This window comes from Lissotriton helveticus, chromosome 1_1 (assembly GCF_964261635.1).
Source record: "Lissotriton helveticus chromosome 1_1, aLisHel1.1, whole genome shotgun sequence".
Taxonomy (NCBI): domain Eukaryota; kingdom Metazoa; phylum Chordata; class Amphibia; order Caudata; family Salamandridae; genus Lissotriton; species Lissotriton helveticus.
In genome coordinates, this window is record NC_136057.1 from 2,097,264,665 (window position 1) to 2,097,288,248 (window position 23,584).

The window sequence follows — 23,584 nt, forward strand, 5'->3', positions numbered from 1 at the left end:
CAATCTAGGGAACTTGAGACACCTCTTAACCACCTACCCGAAAACAGGCTTAACTTGACACTTAATAAGAAATCCAACATGAACCCCAATGATCTTGCAAACTATCTTTCACCTCACACATTCTACAGTGCTGGAGAAATCATCAAAAAGTCAGTTGCCCTTCCACTCTGTAGAAGAATTAGGAGCAATATGACTGTTCACATCTAAGTGGACGATGATGCACTCTAGATCACCAGTCACGGCAACTCATGTCACCTCATCTGACTGGGACTCTGCCGCCTTTGACTCCATAAATTATCACACCCTTTCCTAAACCCTTTTTGAGAGGATTAGCTTCAGCCATATGGGGCTCCTCTGTTTCACATAATTCTCTACGGTATAAATTCCAGCTTACCCAAATGAGACGCCCTACCGCTTCTCTGTAAAATGGTAGTTGTTCCAAGGATATTATCTGTCTCAAAGTATCAATCTCTCTTGGAACCCCTTATAGTGCCCCAACTGATATGCAAACTGCACCAAGCTGTACCAGAATGTCTCATCAGGAAATTAGATCACCTGGCAGAAAACCCTCCATATTGTCATCCAGCCATGAATGTCTAAATATATATCTCTGATTCAAAAACCTGAAAACTAAGGTTGATAACACTGCCAGCAACAACTAAAGGCAATGTGCACGATTAGCTCACAATATTGCTCCTCCTTGACTTAAACTCGCAAATCGTCTACTGCACCAAATTCGTAAGAGACCACAACTCCCTCAACTCAGAACACACATTTAAAAAAAAAAAAAAGCCTAGCAGCAAATTAACAGTGTTCCTCAAAGTGAAGGCTTTTCTCCCCAAAGCAGATGTTGGAACAAAAGTCCAAGCAATGGTCTCCTCTCGCTTTGGTGATAGCAGTGTCATCCTCACTGATGTTTCTAGTCACAACTGACTTTTTTGCATTTTTTTAATAAAGAACCAAAAAGCAAAATTGAAAATGTTAAAACTTTCTATAAATGTGACAGATTTTGAAATTGAATTTTAAAAAAGAAATTGGTATTCTCCAATTGATACGTGGGAACAATTCAAGAATATCAAACAGAATATTGTATGGTCAATTTATTTTAGAAAGACTCCAATCTTCCCATTAATTTAGATTTTTTTAATATTTGTGAACTAAATAAAATATACAGTACTTTGAGTAGTTACTTAATGAATGCTTGTTTCTGTATTTTTGTGTGTTGTTTTGAGGTTAAAATCATTGAAATTCCTTAGACAGGGCTCACGGCTTCCAGTAATGACACAGTGGAGGCGTCCCGGATTCCAATAATCATTCTCTGGGGGTCCCCAGATACCACCAATAAAGGAATAATTAAGTAGTTTTTCTCATCACATTCTTAAATTGTTTAAAGATGGCTTTCGCTCATATAATGTTGCAGATACAGAAGTCGGCCATTACAACAATGTGACTTATAAGTGAAGTCTATCATGGAGGGACTCTGAACTCACCCGTTCTTCATCCAAAAGGTGTTGACTAAATGCCATTTCAAACGCAGATGTGTTTCCTGGTCTTCTTTCTATGCTGTCAGATCTCTGCTCATGAGATGTTACCTAATAGTATCATATGCAATCTTTGTATCTGAACTGTCGCACCTTTTGGTGTAGCAATACAAACCTTGGGCAAATTGTGTTCAAGTCATTTTGCTTAAACTACTGGGTGTGTAATATATATTTTTTCATCCTTGCTGAGTAATCTTCCAACAGGTAGGTAATGGTGATTGTTTTACTCCTATTTTATAGATACTCTGAAATCCCTAATACCCTTTCACCAACTCCTTCACTTATGAGCTACTTGAACTGACAAGGTTGTGCTCCTGTGTAAGAGAATGTGGGTGGTGATGCTTGTTTGTCCTATTTTTTAGCAGTGTCTGGTACTGTTACTAGGTAGCAGTTTATCTGTCACTATGGAGGTCACTATTTTGAGTAAGTCCTTTTATTCATGTCCAGTAAAAACGACTTGTATCACTAACCTTTTGATTTGTTCTTCCCAATTCTGTACTGAAATTGCACCACGTTTCCCAAGCTGTTGAGACCACCCATTGAGCCAAGTCATGTGATCCTTTACAATCAGTTTTTTGTACAATATGTCATTATGAAGTAAATTATTTTGCATGCAAGCCTTTATCTATGTACCTTTTGATCTGTTCAAGCGGTCAGACAGATTTTCCCTGAACAATGTCAATGGACCTGTTTGCTTAGCATTTTATGGCTAGTTTGGGGAGCTTAACATGTGTTAATTCAAAAGTTATAAAGCCATCAAAATGTTATTTAAGATAGTTGTGTTTTGCCCTTACTACGTGGAAGTGAATAACTGTTTTATGTGTTTATTCAGTATATCTGTAATTGTATTAAACTGTTAAATATTTTCATTGTAGGCACATCATCTTCGTTGTCTGAATGACTTTGTGGAAGCTCAAATGACTTACTACGCACAATGTTATCAGTACATGCTTGACCTCCAAAAACAACTTGGAAGGTAAATGAATAGCTTGTGCTTCCTTTATTAGGTTCACAATTTGACTCAGTCACAATGTTTGTATAATTAGAGGTGTATCTCATGAAGACATCTAGCCGCAGATTCCTTACCATAGAATTTCCCAGGCGTCAGGCTGGATCTGAAAGACTTTAGCTTGAGGAATACCCTTGCGCTCCGGTAGACGTCATCAGTTTGCTCCACGTGACGACGTCCGTGCCGGAAGTGACATATGCGTCACCTAGATAGGGGCAACCTCTGAGCTTTGACATCAGTTCTTTTCTTTATGTGCTAGCTAGCGCAGATATGTGAAGAGGGCTACCCTCTGCCACTTTTTAACTGGCTTTTTTCGACGTTTTGTCGACTATTTTTGTTGGGTATGTTTTCCCTCACTTTTGAAGAAGATATCTTGATTGAGACCATGCAGCGCCTGCCATCGCACCATGTTGTTGAAGGATCCACACTTAATTTGTCTATGGAGCCGGTAGTGTGACCACTACTCAAAATCGTGCTCCAGCCACCGGCCCTGGATCCGAAGGCTTTGCAGGAGCGGTCCCTAAAGCTGCTTGTGGCCTGGCGTTCGGCTCCATGCCATTTGCTCTAGGTCTCATTCCCGGTCCCAGTCGAGAAGGAGGTCCAGGTACTGCTGTCTGGGAGTCCCAAGGCTTCGTCCTCCCACTCGAAGTCATCAGGTTGGTCAGATACGAGACGTAAGAAACACAAGAAGTTGAAGCATGCTTCAATTTCTCCCCATCCTTCCGCCGACGTGATGCTCTAGGCCCTGTTCTGCGGAACCTGCGTCTGGGTTGGCTCCACGGTTCCTGCCTTTCCAGGAGCCGCAGTGATCCCCGCCCAGCTTAAAGTATTCTATGACACCGTGTGCCTCATGTTTCGGGGAAGTGACCCTCCGGTTGGGCCTCCAGGCCCCGGAGGCTCAGAGGGGGCTTCATTGGGTTCCGTGCCGACGACCTTCCCCGGCATCGGCCCCTGCATCGAGACTCCTACCGGCGGTAGACCCATCGTTATCCCTGACAACACTGGGGCGGATCGGCACCTACCGATGCTGATTCTGGCACCGACTGCACCCTTTGGTCCTCTGTTGATTCCTTTGTCTTATTTTGAGGGGCTAGGAATGGAGGAGGATTGGGAGTGGTCGTTGGACCCTTTACTAGACCAGTATGAAATGGACTGGTATGAGGAATTGATCGAGACCACTGGACTGGATACCTCCCCAGATTCTGGCCTGATTTCGCCCCCTACCGGGGTTATGGAGGTGGGAGCTTCATATGCTATAGTAGTGAGATGGGGCCAAGGTCCTTGACCTTCAGCTACCTTCAGTGGAAGTCAAGACAAACATTTTGACAGAGGTCCTATAGCTGGACGTCTCCTCCGCGGAACCCCTCCTGCCTTTCAATGAGGCCTTGAATGATGTCCGTCTGGGAACCTGGTCCAAGCCCAGTACAGGAGCTCCTGTGAATAGGACAATCGCCTGCTGCCATTGCCCTGCCCCTGGCGACCTATAATTTCTTACAACCACCTTACATCAAGAGCTTGGTGGTCCAAGCCTCTACTTCACAAGGTGCGTTCCCTTCCGCACCCCCAGACAGGGAATCCAAGAGACTGAAAGTTGGTGCGAGAAGATTTATTTCTTCCGCCAGCCTTGCATTCAGTGAACCCTGCATGCTTATTGAGCCATTATGCCCACTCCTTGTGGGAAAGGTTGGCGCAAGTGCTGCCACAGGCATGGGCCATTCCCTTCCAAACGGTATCCAACAGGAGAGATGCGGCCAAGTTCTCCATTTGTTGTGGGCTTGACACCACCGACTCGCTAGGCAGAACAATGTCCTCAATGATGACTGTTCGTCATGCCTGGTTGAGAACTTCTGGCTTTTCTGGAAGTGTCCAGGCTTCCCTTATGGACCTGCCCTTTGATGGCACTCGTCTCTTGGGAGACCAGGAAGAGATGACCCTGGAGAGCTTTAAGTACATGTCTTTGGGCCTCTTGGTGTCCACCTGTCCACGTCTGCTTTTTGCCCCTTTAGTGGCCACAGAAGGGGTTATTTTACTTGCGCCAGCCATATACCAGCGAGAAGACTATGCAAGTTCAGCAACCTCTGTGCAGCCGTGGGGTAGGCTACTTTTGACCCTGTAGGTCAGGCCGCCAGAGGTCGAGCCAGTCCACTCACCCCCCTGCAGCCTCTAAATCTTTCTAGTCCGGCCTTTTAAGATCATGGGCGACTAGTTGGTGGCAGGATCTGCAATCACCTCCACCACTGGCAAAAAATCATGTCGGACAAGTGGGTTCTTCAGATAGTCCGAAAAGGCTACTCCCTCCCCTTCAAGACTACCCCTCTTAATGTCTCCGACGTACGACTGGCTGACAGAGGACCACCCGAACTTGCTTCAGGAGTAAGTCAGGACTCTCTTGGCCAAGTGAGCAATAGTGAGGGTTCTGCCACCAGAAGTAGGCTGTAGTTACTATTCCCTGTACTTTCTGGTCTCGAAAAAGAGCAAGGGTTGTCCTAGTCTAGATCTGCAAGCTCTTAACTACTTCCGCAAATAATAAAAGTTCAAAACGCTCACTCTGCCTCAGGTCTTGTCTGACCTAGACCCTGGAGACTGGATGGTGGCATAGGACTTGCAGGACGCCAATTTTCACAGTCCTGTCCTGCCTGCCCATTGGCGCTACCTGTGGCTCACAGTAGGCCATAACCTCCTTCAGGTCACAGTACTCCCCTATGGTCTTAACAGCGCTCCTCGGGTGTCAACCAAGGTGATGGCGGTGTTGGCAGCTCATCTGCGAAGATTAAGGGTGCCAGTCTTCCTATATTTCAATGACTGGCTGTTAAAGGTGAGTTTGCCCCAGACTGTCCTCTCCCACCTCCAGACTACGCCGAATCTATCAACATGCCGATGTCACACATGACTCCCTGTCAGGCACACCCTTTCATCAGAGCTGTTCTGGATGCAGTGCAGTTTTGGGCTTATCCTCCAGAGCATCGAGTTCAGGATATTCAGGCTATGATACTGATGTTTTCGCCTCTCTCCTGGATATTGGTGAGACTGGCTCTGATGCTGCTGGGCCTCATGGCCTCCTGCATCCTGCTAGTGACACAGGCCAGATGGCATATGCGGGTTGCGCAGTGGGACCTGTAGTTCCAGTCGGCGCAGCATCATTAGAATCTCCATCATGTTCCAGATATCGGGGGCCCTGCAAAGGATCTGCAGTGGTGGCTGACCAACCGCGGTTGGGTCAGAGAGTCTCCCCTTCCCCTACCAGATCACACAGTAGTGACTGATGCGTCACTCATGGGAGGGGGCGGCCATCTGGGAGAGGTGAAGGTTAGAGGATTCTGGTCTCCGGCGGAATCCGGACTCCACATGAACTTTCTGGAGCTCCGAGCGATTTACTAGGCATTGAAAGCTTTTCTTCCTTCCACCAAGGGAAAGCTGATTCAGTTGTTCACTGACAACACCATCTCCATGTGGTGCTTCAACAAACGGGGCAGGGTGGGGTCATGGACACTTTGTCAAGAGACCCTGCATCTCTGGACATGGCTGTTACAGCAGGGCATATCCCTGGTGGTTCAACACCTGACAGGTTAGTTGAATGTCAGGGCGGACGCACTCAGCCGACGATGCCTAGCAGATCACAAATGGAGTCTCCATCCGGAGGTGGTCAAGGTCTCTTTCAGATGTGGGGAAAACATTGTTTATATCCGTTTGCCTCTGCAGAGAATGCGCAATGTCAACAGTTATGTGATTTGGGGTTTCAAAGGCGACACTTTCACCTCAAGTGGAGCTTAGGCCTCCAGTATGCCTTTCGGCCCATACCACTCTCATCCAGACTGCTCAAGAAGATCAGGAGCGACTGGGCCTAAGTCTTTCTTGTGGCTCCGGACTGGGCACGGAGAGTCTGGTATCCTGATCTTCTCCAGCTGAGCATTGGTCCTCTGATCAGGCTGCCCCCTCTGGAGGATCTTCTGTCACAGAAGCAAGGGAGGGTCTTCCACCGAACCTGTTAATTATATGCCTTCTTGCGTGGAAATTGAGTGCTGACATTTGACAGCATTCCATCTTCCTGCCGAAGTCTGTGATGTAGCAGCCAGGCATCCCTCTACCAAGACGGTGTTCGCCTGCCAGTGGAAGAAATGAGTAAAATATTGTAAATATATTTCTTAAGGGGCTTATACATATGTTCCCACCTGCCCCATTCATCATGCCTCAGTGGGACCTTAATTTGGTTCTCACCTTCCTGTGATCCATTCGAACCTCACAACTGCCCCCTCCGGCTGCTTTCTATCAAAACAGTCTATTTGGTGGCAATAACTTCTGCCAGGAGGGTGAGCGAATTGCAGGCTCTGTCATCCAAGCCTCCTTACCTGAGCATCTTCCTTGATAACTTGGAGCTTAGCATTGGGGCCTCTTCCTTACCAAAAGTGGTAACATCTTTCCAAGTGGGACAATCCGTCACCTTGTCCACTTTCAATGCTCTTCCGCATCCCTCTGAAGAGGAGTGTCTCCATCATCTGAACCCAAAAAGAGCATTGGTGTTCTACCTTGACCACACTAAAGAGTTCCGTTGGAACAACCAACTTTTCTTGGGGTACATTGGATCAAAGAAATATTGTGCGGTGGCGAAGAGGACTATAGCGCAATGGATCATCCTCTGCCTCAAAATTTGCTATGCTCTGGTCAAGAAACAGCCTACTGAAGGCTAAAGAGCTTATTCCTCTTTAAGTAAAGGTCTATAGCCAGTTCAGTCAAACAATTGACATAAGTAGTTCTAGGTCTAAATTTTAGCATGTGCCCACTAACCAGGATTACTAAAACTCGTCTCAAAAAGACCAAAATTGTCACACATGAATATAAGAAATTATTTTCCTTTTATTAGTTAATAATATTTTGAATTATAAATATTTTTTGTTTCATGTATTTCTATTTCAACCAAACAATTTGCATTTCAATTCATTGTTGATATCAAAATTAGCATCCGTGTGAGCATTCATATATACAGTAGGAGAATATATTTTTTTTAAAACAACAGAAACAACCATAGAGAAGAATTGATGGGGCAATGCGGTAGATGTAAACTACGCGCGTTTTGGCATTGTGGCCTTCATCAGGAAACCGTCTATTGCACTGTAATGATATCTACGTAGGATGCACTCTGAGATATATATCGAAAGATTGTGTGGATGGCAAGCACAGCCGATAGCCATCGTTGATAGATGAACTATTAAAACAAAACTGTGAGGGGATACAGCTAATCCAGGAGAGATGTCTTAGTATAGCAACGGTAGTAGGCAAACTAGAGGGTGTAGGCCACCAGGAGAGATGGATAGTCCACTACATGCGAGGTGATCCCATCATGGATAGTTGAAGATCACCCAATAGCGATTGAAAAATTAAAATTATCAGGCAAGTAATGTCTTAATCATACTCTGGGACCTGAATAACATGGTCCTGCATGGCAGAAATCCAGGGAGTCTGCTATACGAACGGGGACATCAGGGGTGTGATACCCTGAACAATGGAAAACGGCGTTTCCACAAAAGAATCTGCTCAGCGTCTGCCGTATGCGTCTTATCGGGTGGCTGCCAAGGTTAACAACGCCACCTATCAGGAAGATCAGGGGTGGATACCCTGAACAATGAAAAACAGCATATCCACAAAGGATTCTGATGAACGTCTGCTGTGTGCATCTTATCGGGTGGCTGCCATCAAAAGCTTATTCCACCAGAGCTAAAGCTGCGACCATAGCATTGCAAAGTGGTGTTCCAGTCCTTGATAATTGTCAGGCAGCAACGTGGATATCGCTGCACATGTTCACTAAGCACTACTGCTTGGACATTCCAATCCACAGGGACGGCCTTTTTGGCTGCTCTGTCCTGCAACATTCTTGATCTAAACTTGTTCTCCGGGGATGGTATTGCTGGGGTATATATTTTATGTTAAGGAGTCTGCGGCTAGATGTCTCTTATCAGATGGACAAGTTTCTTCCCTTGGGTAACGCCTTATCTGTTAGAGACATAATCTAGCTGTAGATTCCTTACCGACTCACCCAACCTCCCTACACTCCGGGAATGTTTTTAGGGTCAGGGCTGATCCCTTTTCTGGCTCTAGTTGTTCTAAACACACCACGGTCAGTTCACTTCATGCATCCACGCACCTGCCATGGAAAGTCGCGAAAAGTAACTGACGTCAGCGTGCCATGGTGGCATCTATATAGGTGACGCAGATTAAACTTCCAGCGCGGACGACTGTGCTGATGTCATGCGCAGCCAACCAATCCCACCTACTGGCACGCTCAAGCATAAGTCTTCCAGTTCTGGCCTGACGCCTTGGAAATTGCAATGTAAGGAATCTGCAGCTAGATTTTGTCTCTACCACATAAGGTGTTACCGAAGATAAGTAACTTTTCTATTCTGGTCATTTGTCATGTGGACAACTTATGAGAGAGAGTGGGACATAAATTGACTGTGGAAAAGTACTGTTACTGGAACCTTCCTGTGAAACAATGTTCTAATCAGTTGCTGAAAAATATTTGTGCTCCAGATAGAACTTGTTTTCATTTATGATTGTAGTTTGCGCTTACAACTCCCAATCCAAATAACTATTTAAACCAAAACTGATTTCTTACTTATGGGTTTATAGTGCACTATTATTTTTTTTAAAAGGGGGTATCCTCATGCCCTTTGGGCAGAGGCAGTAGACTGGCCAAAGACCCTTAAACAGAACCCAATAGAAGACACAATTGTAGAAGAGCTCCAAACCAAGGTGATCTCACAAATACACTACATGGTCATTAATAATAAGACAGAGAAACTGCGGGCAACGTGAGTAAGGTATATTGGCTTAATGGTAGATATTCATTGGGAGGCTGGGTTAATGCACCCTGAAAGGTGGCCATTAAGTCAGGACTGAGCCTTGTGTAACTTAAGATCCTTAATTGATTATAAATGTTAGAAATTAAGTTTATGGTTGGCAGAGGTACGCACCCTGCCCAAGCAGGAACAACAATCCTAGTCAGGGTAAATCAGATAGACACCCTAAATTAACCTGTGATCACCCTGTGATAGCTTGGCACAGAGCAGTCCGGTTTAACTTAAGGGGCAATGTGTAAAGTATTTGTGCAACACTTCAAATAGTAAAACAGCAAAAACACCACACAAAAAGATACCAAACTTTGTTAGAAAAATAGAGCGTAATGTAGTGAACAAACCAACAAAAACCCAATAAGCATAACCGGAGTTATGAATTTTTAAAGAATAAACTGATGTGTAGTGTTTAGAAGCATAAAGCACCAACCAGGGCTATCTTGTCATGCTAGACCGGGTCAAATCCAAATGTTTATGCCGGGTCCGATGGGCTGCTCCATAACCGTGACCAGCCTTGGCCCGTTGACACAGTACCTTGGATGCGTCGAAGACGATGTGAGTTGCTGGGGAGGTGATACAACATTGTTGATCGTTCAGATGAAGGATGTTCTGTGCTGCACAGTGTCGAAGATGCGTTGAGGGTCCAGATCCAAGGAGCATCGAAGCAATACATCGGCATCAAACTGCTGGGCAGTAGGCGATGTGGACAGCATGAAGGAATGCTCTGAGACGCGCAAAGTCTGGATGTGTCAGGAGCTTGAGTCGATGCACTGCACAGTCAGAGATCTAAGGTACATGGTTCGTGCAGCAGCAGTGATGCTCCAAGGGAGTTGCGCCGGTTCCGATCAACACAACTTCATTGATGCATGAATTTCAGCTGTTGCAGCACTTTATGCCCACTTCCAAGCGTGCAGGACTGGATAGGCACAACTTGACAGGGCCAGGCACTCTGTTGCAGAGCCCAGGTGCTTAGGTGGATGGTTGGAAGTCTTTGATGCCCCAAAGACTTTTAACAAAGGAAGCAAGCAGAGAGGCCCTTTGAGTCACTGTGTGTCTGATTTGCAGAGATGCTGGTCCAGTCCTTCTCAATCCAAGGCAAGAGTACAGAAAGCAGCAAGTCAGCAGCCAGGAGTCCAGTGACCGTCCTTTCAGCAGCACCGCAGTCCTTCTTTATGGCAGAGTATCCTCAGGTACTGAGTTGGTGGTGTCTGAGTTCCAGTACTTACTGGGAGACTTCAAAAGGAGGCCTTTGAAGTGCACATAGCCTCTGCACATCCTGCCACTGCTCCAAACTCACTACATGGGAGTATGCAACCCTTTGTGTGGGGACAAGATTCAACCCAATTAGGCGTGTCAGCCCCTCCCTACTATCCTACCCTGGATGGCCCATCAGGATGGGGAAGGCCCATCAGTCACACCTAAGCTCCCTTTGTGTGAGACTGGATAGGTGGAATGCATAAAGCTTAGCTGTCACCCACCCCAGGTGTGAATTCACAGACTGTAGAAGGCACCAAATGGTTAAAGTTTCAAAATACCAACTTTCTAAAAAGTGTTATTTTCAGAATCGCATTTTAAAATCTAACTTCACCAGAAGTTAGGATTTGAAATTGGAATTCCAGAGCCCGCAAACTTGGGCTCTCATTACTTCCCACATTGAAAATTACACTTAGAAGATGTAATAAGGTAACCCCAATGTTAACCTATGGGACAGATAGGACTTGCAGTAGTGAAAAATTACTAGGACATGTAAAACTTAAAAGTACATGTCCTACTTTTCAAATAAACTGCACCCTGCCCTTGGGCTGTCCAAGGCCTATCTTAGGGGGACTTATATGTATTAAAAAGGAAGGGGCCTGGCAGGAGAGCTCACATGCCAGGTGCACAGTAGTTTAAAACTGCACACACTCTAATCCTGCTGGTGCTGCAGCAACATCCCCAGACAGTGGACGCTGCGGACCTGGCAAATGAGAGGATTGATTCATTTCCTACTTGCGAGCCTTGAACCTGGCGCGCCTCCCCACGAAAGCCTCTGAGGAGCTTGAAGCTCAGCTGACCCTCGAGGAAATGCAAGGAGCATTAATAATGCTCCCAGGGGCTAAGGCCACAGGGGGAATGGGTGCCTGCCTGAGTTCTACTGCCCTTATTCGGACACTGTGTCTCAGGCACTGCTGCAGTTTTACGGGGAGATCTTCGATCAAGGAATCCTACCCTCCACCATGAGACAAGGTGAAATCTGCATGGTGCTATAACCAGGCCGGGACAGCTGTGAACCTTCCGCCTATCACCCAATTACCATGATCGATTACCAATGAAATATTGTGCAAACTACTTGCCTCTCGCCTCACCCCACATATGCCACATCTTATACATGAAGACCAATGTGGCTTCATTCCTGGACTCCACACTGGTACGAGCCTGTGTCGGCTAACCCATATTATGCAAGATGTGAAACATTGAGTTGAAGAACTCGCTCTAGTGTCAATAAACCTGGCAAAGGCCTTTGATAACTTTTACTTGGGATACTTGCTTGAGGTACTTGAGGCAGTGGGGTTTGAGCCCCGTTTCCGCCGCTAGGTCAAAATACTGTACACAGAGCCACGAGTGTGGGTGGGAAAAGATCTTTCAGATGGGTGGGTCTTGGGCGGGGCACACATCAGGGATGCCCGCTTTCGCCCTCCTCTTTGCACTGGCCTTTGAGCCCCTAGCGGCGCGGATGTGAGAGGAGATGAGGCAGTGGGGTATTCATGTGGGAGACACGACGCAGGTGATCTCCCTGTATGCAGACGAGGCCCTTTTTTATTTAGTGTCCCCCTGGTGGCCCTACTGAGGCTCCTGCAGAATTTGGAGAGGTCTCTGGACTGCGATATACCCAGCATAAATCCCTTATTTTCCCCCTGGCGCACATGACTACATTGTCCTTAGAAAGTCTCCCAGACCTGGAAATTAGATGGGAATGGGCACATTTCCGGTACTTTGGCATCCAGGTAGCACTAGACAATGGCCAGTTAATAGCTCTGAATGTGGACAGGGTCATAGATTCCCTGAGGCGCTCCTTGTCCTCCTGGAATACATTGTATAGTAAAGAACAATGGTACATAAGAGGCTAATAAGGTCCTCTGGTAGCTTGGGCTACTGTTATTCAAAAGAGTGTTTAGTCCGCAAGACCAGAAAAAAGTCATATGAGGACTGTTTGCGCAATGTATGCAGGGGCACAAGGTTGGAATTACATCACATTTTTTAACAGCATTAATTGAGTGTCAAAATTCTGCTGTTTAAGTGATAGTTCTTGTTCTCACACAAGAATATAGTGAAGGTGCGTCAAGCAAGGGGTGCTAGTGACATTTAAAATTACATCGCATTTACAACATTGGAAAAAGTCCAAATTAAATTAATACATAGAAGGAGTTTTGGTTGTAAAAGGTTGACGGCGTTTCCATCTCATAAATGTGAGATCATCATCAGGACGAAAGCAAGTGTGAGCAAGTGGAATTTGCCAGAAGAGGCTGAGCCTGTGGCTACGGGGGGGCAGGATACGAAGCAGCGTAGGAGGGGAGCTGGTAACTGGGCGGCATGAGCACCAGAGAGGGCGGGTGCGCAGGGGCACACAAACAAGTTCTTGAGAACATAGGTAGGGTCTGGAGGCCCGCAATGGTCTGGGGGTGGGTAGGAACTTCTGGAAAGCTTAAGGTCCTGTGTAGGCAGTGAAAAAGCGGCAGGTACTTAATATCTAGAGGCCGCGGGGGCCTGAAGGAAGACCCCGGACGTGGTATATAAGGGTCAGAATCCTGAATTCGGTGTGTCTTGGACACCTTGGTAAGAGTGATTGTGTACCAATTTGGAGATCCGTATGTAATCAGGTCTGAGAGGAAGACGGGACGAGTCTGCTTGTCTTCTGAAAGCTGGAGTGAAGCCACGAAGTCTCCTGGAATACATTGCCACTTTCATTAATGGGCAGACTTGCAGTGTCTAACATGGTGAAGCTGCCTCTTTGCGCTTCAGATTTCGCTTTGCTCGATCCATACTCAGATCTTTAAACAACTGAACGCTGTCCATGTCTCGTTACTATGGGCGGGGTAACACACTAGGGTAGCGCTGAGTATGCTGACAAGCAGATATGAAGAGGGAGGTCTTGAGGCCCCACGCTTTGATCTATACTACTTTGACATGCAACTTCAACATGCATCCCCCTGGTTGAAAGAAAGAGAACTGGGAAAAATAACTACTTACTGGGCGAGTGCACTTGAATATGCTCTCGGTTGCACTGATGCTGGGCAAGGTGGTCAGTGATGACCTGCCATATGTAGTACGCCAAAATGCGAATATATGGCACCAATAAGTAGAAAAGGTACTGAGACACGCACCGTTTCATAGGGAGCTCCCCATATGGATATTCGCCCCCATAAGAGACATTAGTGCGCATATGTCCTTTCAGGTGTGAAGGATGGGGAATGTGATGTCCTGGCAGACCTCTATCCGAACAAAACTTTTATATCATACGAACAAGCCTGTGACAATTTCGCACTAGGTCATGGTCACTACCTACACTATATTAAAACACTATGTCAAAAAAACAAAAATAAACCTTTAAAAAAAAAACGGTACCCACATACTTTGCAGTGGCAGGCCGCCTGAGACCTGTTTAAAAGGCTACAGAAATGGGTGGCACAATCGGTCCAATGACCCACTAGCAGCATTTAATTTACAGGCCCTGGGCACATGTAGTGAACTTTACTAGGGACTTATAAATAAATTAAATGTGCCAATTCTGGATAAGCCAATGTTACCTTGCTTTAGGCCGAGAGCACATGCACTTTAGCACTGGTTAGCAGTTGTAAAGTGCCCAGAGTGCTAAAGCCAGCAAAATATAAGTCAGCAAAAAAGGAGGTCTGAAGGCAAATGATATGGGGAAACCACGCCAAGAATACCAGGTCTCACAAATATACTCTAAAAAGAAGTTGGCATTTTATGATGGCCCGGGCCGGGCCACAGCCACACATGTCTTCGATGCAAGGTAGCTGAAGGCATTTTTCTACACGCACTCTGAGGTTCCTCCCATAGCAGACTACTGTACTACAATCAGGAGAGAATTGGAAATAGTACTCAACGCTACTTTCCCAATGTCCTCACAGTACATCTGATTCGGCATCCTCTGTGAGGTGGACTTTAACACTGCCAACCTACTGTTCTGCAGCCTGAGTTTCATAGTGGCAAAAAAGGGCAAAGCCAAATGGTGAGGCTCATCACCATGTGAGACCAAAAGGCTTTGCACCTCGGGCATAAACATGTGCATGGAAGCATAGAAAGTGGTTTACACCAGCTGGGGTTGCCCAAGAAGTTTGAGGAGAGGGGAATGGAGGGCTCATTATGGCTTTGATTGAGAACAGCAGGAAACACAGAGACATTGCACACTATTGAGGTAGGATGAGTTGGGTTATGGTAGCTCTGAATGAGATGGGAGTTTTCCTGCCGAATGAGTGGGGGGCGAGAGGGCAAAATGATGGGTCTAGGTGGGCTATTGCAGGATTGGGAGCATTTGATCATTGATGTGTGATGTAGTTGCCCTAGACAGGCAAGAAAATGGCAGAAATAATTTGTTCTCTGTTAAAAAAAAAAACAGATACAAATGAAGTGTCCTCAAGAATATATTGCAGTAACTGGTGCCCCCCTCGTTAGATGAAAAGCCAAGTATTTAGCTTCTTGATGAAAAAACTCCAAAGAAAGGCTATTTCGGTGTTTGACTGCCAGTTAGAAGTAGGGCCGACCTTCTTGAGCGCTATTCTGATTGCAGGAAAACATAGTAGGAAGGCTGAAGATCGAAGGGCGCAGGTGGGAACCTAAGCTAACATACAGCTTTAAATACAAAGGGGGATTTTTTCTGTAAAGTATGATGGCATAAGCATCAACAGATCTTTAAGCTACTGACAGCTCATAGAGGGCACGTAAATAAGTAGCTATAGAAGAGCATGGAGTAAGACTAAATTGTAGCCTATCTCCAATAAGAAGGTTGCTAAACTAACTAAAAATTTCCTAATTCGAAGTGTGATCTTGGCTTTCTCCAAGAGCCTCTTACCGCGATTCTTTACGGATATGTCATGAATCTAGCTGAGATAGGTCTCTCCACACCAAAACCATCTGACCTATCCATAGATCATCACGAAGGGTTTGTGTTTTAACATTTTGTCAAGTAATTGTCAGCAAGATCAATATTGGGCTTTTTGCCCAGGCTTTTTGTCTTCTATTGACAGACACGCAATTGTGAAGAAAAATGGACAAGAGCATCAAAACAAGAAAAAGCATGTCAGCGTTCCATTACCAGCATTTTCTTCCTGTGCTTAGTCCAGTGATCATTCCGAACATTATTTTTCCACAAAATGTTCAGGCCAAATTTGCTTCCTTTTTTCCCTGCATGTTCAAGATTTCCCTGGAAGGACCAGAGAGAATACCCCAGATGTGGCAAAAATTATTATTCTTTTTTTAACAAACATTTGTTGTGCAAGAAATGATGTGTTTCTTCTAAGAATGTCATCAATACAAGATTTGTTGTGCCAAGATCACCCTCTTCCCCAGTTTTCAGGAATAGGCGAAGTTGAATAAAAACATTTATTCACCAAATATTTTGCAATTTTCTACGTGGTAGTCAATTTTTGCAATTGTTGTGGTTTCTGCCTACTTGCAGTTTGTGATCGAAACGAGTGTGAACCTACAAAGCTATATTGTTCTGAAAAGTGAATTAAATTCAGCAAGCTTTCATTTGTGTATTTCACTCATGGTTTTTCCAGAGAAACTCATTGTTGAAATACAAAATGTAGAAAAAAATGGGTCAATGTTTACATCTTTAGTTCTTTGACGCGATGGTTGATTTACCAAAGTAATACTATTATTTCTGTCATATTCTTCTCAGCAGTGATATGTATTGTCCAAAAACACGCAGCACTGTCACATGGGCTGCAGCTTATAATGATATTTCATTGGGTACAGGCCAGGCATCGATTCATATGTTAAAATTTTATGAATGAAGAATGTTCTGTTATGTTAGTTAGTCTTGTAGAGCGCACAAATATCCGGAGGCGTCTTGGCGCTAGCTGAACTGCAGAGAAGGAAACCAAAGAGCTAAATGATTAAAAACAGCCACGTTGTCAGAGATTTCCTAAAAACCAAGAGGTTGGATATGAAGGAGACATATACATTTTTAAATGTGCACAAGGTGATGAGTTTAGGAATAGTTATTTGTACAACTCAGAATTTTTAGTTACTTAGAATATCATGTGATTCAGAAGGCATTTTACAAATTGTGTTCTTTCTTACACACAGGCTTGCATTCAAAAGCCACAAATTAAGAGGAATTCAATTGTTGACAAATGCTCTAATCCTCTGTCTACCCACACTTATTTTGATCAAAAAATACAATTAGAAAAATAACCGATTTGTGCGATTTGTGTCGGTGGGCCAGCCCGATAACAGTAATGCAACAAGGAAACGTCAAGAAATGTCCTTTCAAATTCAATCCTGGCTATATGGATAGCTATGATTTTGGGCCCGGGCTGAACTGGTACCCAAAGAAACATACAACCTCAGACATTTCTGTAAACTGCATGCCCAGTGGAATCTAGGATATAGTATTTCATGAATCCCTCTATCTTTTCCTGACAGAATGTTTTTCAAACCTCAAAATTTGGTTGAAATCATGGATTTTCCTCACATTTCTGTGGCGCAAAGCTCTCTAATCTGCGAATAGCCATAAACATTCTACCACCCAGCATTCTGACACTTCTACCGATAAAAGTGGTACCCTAATTATGTGGGTGGACCTATCATCCTCTGCAAGTAGCCGTCAAAACTTGGAGTATGTTTAGTCCGTGTTGTGTCAATGAGTGCTTCACATGGTTACAGTTTTGGTCCATTTGGTGGGTCCACCAGCATATGGTCAGTAGCGTTTAAAAGAAAGTGCGGGATGGTAATATTTTGGCCATTAGGTGGTAGTAAACACAAGGAGATGATGGACGGAGCACTGAAACTTCTCAGACACTCACCTCCAGTCACAGATCTGGGTTGAATCGTTCATCATTCTTTAGCTCACTTCACCACCCCAGTTCAGACCCATCTATAAGCAAATCAGTCTTGACCCTGTGCCTCATGGGAATAGTCCAGCCTGAACTGCCAAGCCAGGTCTTCCCTGGACCGGAAACGAGCATACTGGGACCAGTTTCGGGGTAGCACCCCTCATCAGCCAGACTAGCTTGAATCCAGTGGCAAAGTGAACAAGGGACCCACATCTGGGCTTACCCTGCCAACTTATGCCCCCCCCTCCTGAGTACCAATAGCAGTCTAAGCAGCCAAAGCTTAAACGCTCCAGCTAGTTGAGAAGTGTGGCTCACTGGTTAGAGGAGGCAGACCTGGAAGCAGAGGTCAGCCCGGGACCGGGGTTCAATTCCCGGCTTGGTGGGGTCTTGAGTCCTAAAACGTCCATGGATTCGACAATTCTCGCTCCGGTGCCTACTCGATTCACGGGTTCACACTCTGCGACTCTGGGCAATAGCTTGCTTAATCTCCACAACGGCCCCTCGCGGCGGGATGCCTGGCTTTCACCTTGTGGATACCCTGCCGGGGTTATCTCACAGGGGAATACCAGGACGGGTTCCCTAAGCAAGCGCTTAGAAACCGCTTGGTGATTTGCGCTATATAAATTCCTGTACATTTACATTTACATTTAGTTTCACTTTCAGTCTATGTGACGTTGGTGTGCATAGCTTGGTGCTTATTGCACAGATTGGAGAAAAAAAACAATTTCAGGCTTTGAGGGAAGCTCTTTCCTTGCGGCTCAAGATAGCCTGCAAAATCGAAAAATCCTGAAAATCCATCTGGTGAAAGCACCAGAAGGATTTTCTAGCTTAAGTGTGAAAAACAGACATCCACGTCCTCGTCACTGATAAAGTAGGATGGAGATCAATAACGGCTTGTCTTCCATGCTGAAGCAGTTACAAATATTGAATTCTGAAGAGCAAGATATTTTAAGCCACCAAAATCGTTCACATTCCTTAGAGTGGAATTGCTACTTTAAATAGACAACTTAAGCTCAACTGAGATATGACCTCTGTGTGTCTCCTCCAGTCCTAATTTTGGGCCACATGGAGCTTTACCTTGCTGTGTTCGACAAAATATTTGATGCACTGAGCCAGTTGTTTATAATATTTACGTAATACTATTAACATTCGGTCATTCAAATTAATCTTTTCCTCCGATGTGTGTACCTGATAAACAGGAGATTAAGTTCCATCATTAAGAACCTACTCCAGTTCCCCTTCTTCCTCTTTAACAGTGCAATATTATAAGAGATTATTATAAGAGATGTAGTAGTGCAATCTAGTATGTCAGGTTAGACCCTCTATGTTCCGGTTTACCAAACTAAAACAGATTTCAGCCTCCACAAGTGCCATTTGAAGATTTCGGTGGAACCACAAAATTCAGAAGATATTCTACAGTGGGTAAAGAGTGGACTTGATATTAACCCTGAATCAGAAAGAAGTGAAGCTATGCATCCTACCATATTACATACTTCGGTAATACCGAAGGCAATATAGTCTTGTTTTAACTTTTTTTTTAATGTTCAGTGGCCCCAAGGCTTTATTGACGTAGAATTGACGTGTCACTACTTGTAATAGGCCACACTCTTGTCTATTTCTTATTGACATTTTGACTAAATAATCTTCAGTGATTATAGCTGCTGAAGATGAGGAAAAGTGTTGACCGTTCGATCGTATGTGTACTTAATGTGTTCTTAGAGTGTAATGCTTGTTAATCCCATGACAAAAGTGCATTCAGAAAGTAACTTTGTTCCTAGTGTAGTATGCTTCAAACTACAGGAACTGCGATATACTGCTTATGTAGGTGCTTTGTTAGGCTGTCTGAATGCAAAGAGCCTGTTTTTCAGCGACTTCTCACAAATAGAGGGTTAACTCTGACAAACCACTTGTGTGCACTCCACTGACGGCACTGCAACAGTTCAGCAGAGTATGCTGACTCCCGCTCTCAAATCCCTTTTGAGACAGACAGTGACAGTAGCACTGCCATGCTCCCCGTTTTACCCGTTTGTGTCACTGCCCTGTGAGGATACAATAGAAGTCTACCAAAGTATATCTTGATCTTGAAACCATTGCGTTCCTTATGTGAGTAAAAATTTTACTGACGCCTTAATAGCTCTAACTTTCTAGATTCCTATGTTTTATTTGTCCTGATGATCCATTTTATACTCCATGTCTCACTTCATTGTATACCCCAGACAGAGAGTTTTTCTGTGCACCATTGCACTGGCCATTATTATTTGACCTAATAATGACCCATCAGTTGATCTATGGACGAAACGCCATCTGCACATACACGCATTGTGCTATTGGCTACTGTAATTAACAAGCCTTCAGCACCCACAACATCAGACAGAACTCCAGAAATAGTTGAAAAAAATATGCCTCCTCTGTTGCAGTTAAAAGCAGTCCTCCCAACTCAAACAATGATTCAGTGATCCCCCGGACATTCAATTTCCATCATACAGCACACGTACTACATACTTCTACAGGAGCTTGCCAATGAAGAGGCTCATCAGTGTTTAGTTTGTAAAACAGAAATAAGTGCCAGGGCCCTCGTCTGAAGGTATCTTCCGTTTGACCACACTTGGTTACACAACTACTAACCATCACACTCCTACACGTGTAACAGTTCTGACTATCCCAGTCCCCCAAAGCTATAAGAATGGCTTCGGCTGCAGGTATTAGTAATGTTTAATGTCTACTGAATTAATGGGAGGCGAGAGGATGTAACTAGGCTAGTCTAGGCTAGGGCGGTTGATCTCAAATCTGAGGAACCGGGTTTGAGTCTCTGCAATCACGCTCAACATCCTGTGATTCTGGGCAAATCACTTAATCTCCCCGTGGATAACATAAATTAATGTGTTCTCATGTAATGCAACTAGTGCTCATGTAAAGAGCTCTGATACCTTATACCTTTGGGTCACGTTAGCTCTATATAAAACTCAGAAAAAATCAAATAAACACCTGTTGTTGTGCTTGTCTCTAAATTAGATAAACAGTTCTACCATGTGGCAGATTGTCATGTTGACAATTAACTGCTGGTGCCGAGCAACAGAAACTCCCATCTCAAATTAAGCACTGATCCTCACGCTGAGAGACTCAGTTGTTTGGTTGATTTATTCCTTGTGAAGGAGGGGGTCCAGAAATCATCCCACTGCAGCCCAGAGGTGCCTCAGTATGAGAGATACAGCGAGATGGGCAACCACAGAACTGGTGTATTTGTATTGCGATTGCGACTTATATAGCGCACGTATCACCCGAAGGCATCAAGGCGCTTGCTTAGGGAACCCGTCCTGGTATTACCCTGTGAGATACCCCGGCAGGGTATCCACAAGGTGAAAGCCAGGCATCCCGCCGCGAGGGGCCGTAGTGGAGATTAAGCAAGCTATTGCCCAGAGTCGCAGAGTGTGACCCCGTGAGTCGAGTAGGCACCAGAGCGAGAATTGTCGAGTCCGTGGAATTTTTGAGCCCGAGACCCGCCGAGGCGGGGAATCGAACCCTGGTCCACGGCCGATCCCAGCTTCCGGGTCTGCCGCCTCTAACCACTGAGCCACGCTTCTCCACACAAGGAATAAAAAAGAACAAAGAGTTCTGGAATTAAATGATAAAATAATTTTACAGCCATTACTACGGGTAAAGTCCCAAAACTTCTTAGTGCACCAACTGTTTTCTAGGCCACTACCCTCATGCCCATTGAGGGCCTGATTGAGGCATGTTTATTTCGTTCAAGATTGCAGAACAGAAGTAGATGTTACCTGCTCAGAATGTGTATGAGATAGGCAAATTGACATACCATTCATAGCTTCCTTTTCATGGATTTCTTCATTCCTTTATGCTTTGAATTCCTTGTGTTATAAAAATATTGATTTGAAAGTAGAATTGGTTCAAAGCTTTGAAGCTGGCTGCTCCTGCAGATCTATAGGCACTGAAATGTAGTAACTTGCATACTTTAAACCGTTTGGCTCACATTAAATGTTTGCTGCCACACTGATGAGTATATAGCTACTACTTCTAACCAGCCAAATTGCGAGCACTTTTCTTTGTTTATAAATCCAGGTATTTGAAAAGTGCAGCATTCTATGCTTCTAATGTGTCGGATACTATGTTGGAAAACAGGAATACTCTGTAGCACAGGCTGACAACGGGAAACAGCTGGTCTGTGTCTCTGAGCTCAGTGCTTTCCTTTAGTGCTTGACTAAATCCAGCAATTAATTAATTGATCGATTTGATTTGCAGACTGATTCCATCAGCACACCTAAGTATGATGGTAAAGTCTTGCAGTGGCTGGAGGAAGTTACAGGCTAAGGGCAGGGGTACACCAATAAGGAAAATAACGCCTTTCTACCACACCACCTGATCGTGAGTCTGTAGGAATAGTGACATTTAATAAGTGGATTTTCTCCTCTACAAGCCTTGCTCTAATGGTCAGTAAATGCCTGCTGTCTTATATGCCAGTACCCCCATGCCCTGCTTCATTGGGACACAGTGCCACCACATTTATCAACATCCCTTATGCTACGAAATTTGTAATTCGTTCTGTTCTGGACACGTCCGACTGCTTAGGTCACGTAATGGGTGCTTCAACGCCACACCTGGTTAAAGTCTATATGCATCTCTGGGGGTATCCAAACCTTCCTAATGGACATGCAATGTGATGACTCAAGCCTTTTTGGTGAGTATTTGGATTTGTTTCTAGAGCAATTCAAAGAGAGCAGGGCCACAGCACTTTCTTTGTGACTGTCTACCCCCAACAGACCATTCCCTAGCAATTTCGTCCCATCTGTGGCTTTGGTAGGAGTTTTTATTTTTTGAATCATCTGACCCTTACGTCAACTCATCAGGCCTTTCAGCTTTTTCATGGCAGAGGTCGTGCTTCACAAAGACAGCATCCAGGGCACTAGGGATAATGTGTAGCTCAGTGCCCGCTCCTCCAGCATCCAAAGCTGCAAAACTACATTGGTGTGTCCTCGTCAGCACACAGCCTCCCTGTCGGAGGCAGAATCCGATATTTCCACCAAGTGTGGCAGGTCATTACGCCAGATAAGTGGGTCCTCGGAATTGTACATCGGGGTTATGCTCTCTACCCCACTGCACTTTCCACCACCATCAAAGCAGCTGATAGAGGACCATCTGTCTGTCTTGCAACAGAAAGTGCAGCCCCTTGTGGGCAAGGGGGGCCTAGAAAGGGTTCCAACCTCAGAAGGAGGAAATGGTCTTATTTTCAATCTTCACCTCCTTAAAGCCTTCCTGTGGAAAGACCAATTCCAGATTCTCACACTAGCCAAGGTCCTGTCTGCCATGGGTCGTGGAGACTGGATGGTGGCATTAGACTTGCAGGGTGCCAATTTCCAAATTCCGTCCTGCAGGCCCTCAGGGGTTACCTGCAGTTCACAGAGGAACAGTAGCATTAACAGTTTCCAGTGTACCCTTTTGTCCTCACCAGTGACCCTCTGTTGTTCATGTTGGTCGCAGCACACTATTTGGATGTTGAGGTACCAGTTTTCCCCTATCTTGCCGACCTATTGCAGAGGGTTGACTCATCCTGGCATTCATCAACAACGTCCTGATGATGGCAAACCTAGGTTCACGATCAATGTGCCCTCTGTTTCCTTCACACATGATGCTATTCACCGTAAAAGCTGGATAAGATACATAGTTTGTGCCTTTGCTGTAATGTAGTTCCTATATTCGCAATAGGCTCTGCGCATTGGAATAATATATCCTATAGATTTGATGTAGGACTGAGGTCAACTAGGTCTCTATCGAATATACTAAACTTAATTGTGTGTGTGTGCGCCAGCTAACTCAGAGGTCACTAGAAACTTTCTCGAATGCACAAGAAGGGATTAGTGTCTGACAACCGCATAAACATGACAACTTTGTTTCCCAAGAATAAGAATGTATCTCTGAGTCGCGGAAACAATAGATATGTATTTCACTCGGTCAATCGTACATGCTTTGTTTCTACTGCGTTGCAGAGAAATAGAGAGACAGGCGTTTTCAATAAAAAGGGTTTATTGAACAGTCTTCTTTCTCATGCAAGAGAAGTGAACTGCTACAATAGTTATGCAGACTGCAAAGTATAATGCGTACAGCGTAAACAGTAAT

The 23,584-nt window shown here is 44.8% G+C and overlaps 1 protein-coding gene across 2 annotated transcripts in view; it reads left to right on the forward strand.

Moving 5' to 3' along the window:
* SH3GLB1 (SH3 domain containing GRB2 like, endophilin B1) overlaps window positions 1-23,584 on the forward strand; it is a 313,723-nt gene that overhangs the window by 241,115 nt on the left and 49,024 nt on the right. For both annotated transcript variants that reach the window (XM_078645884.1, XM_078645893.1), the window contains one exon: window positions 2,417-2,517. In XM_078645884.1, coding sequence (XP_078502010.1) covers window positions 2,417-2,517 — 101 coding nt within the window. The remainder of the gene's footprint in view (window positions 1-2,416; window positions 2,518-23,584) is intronic.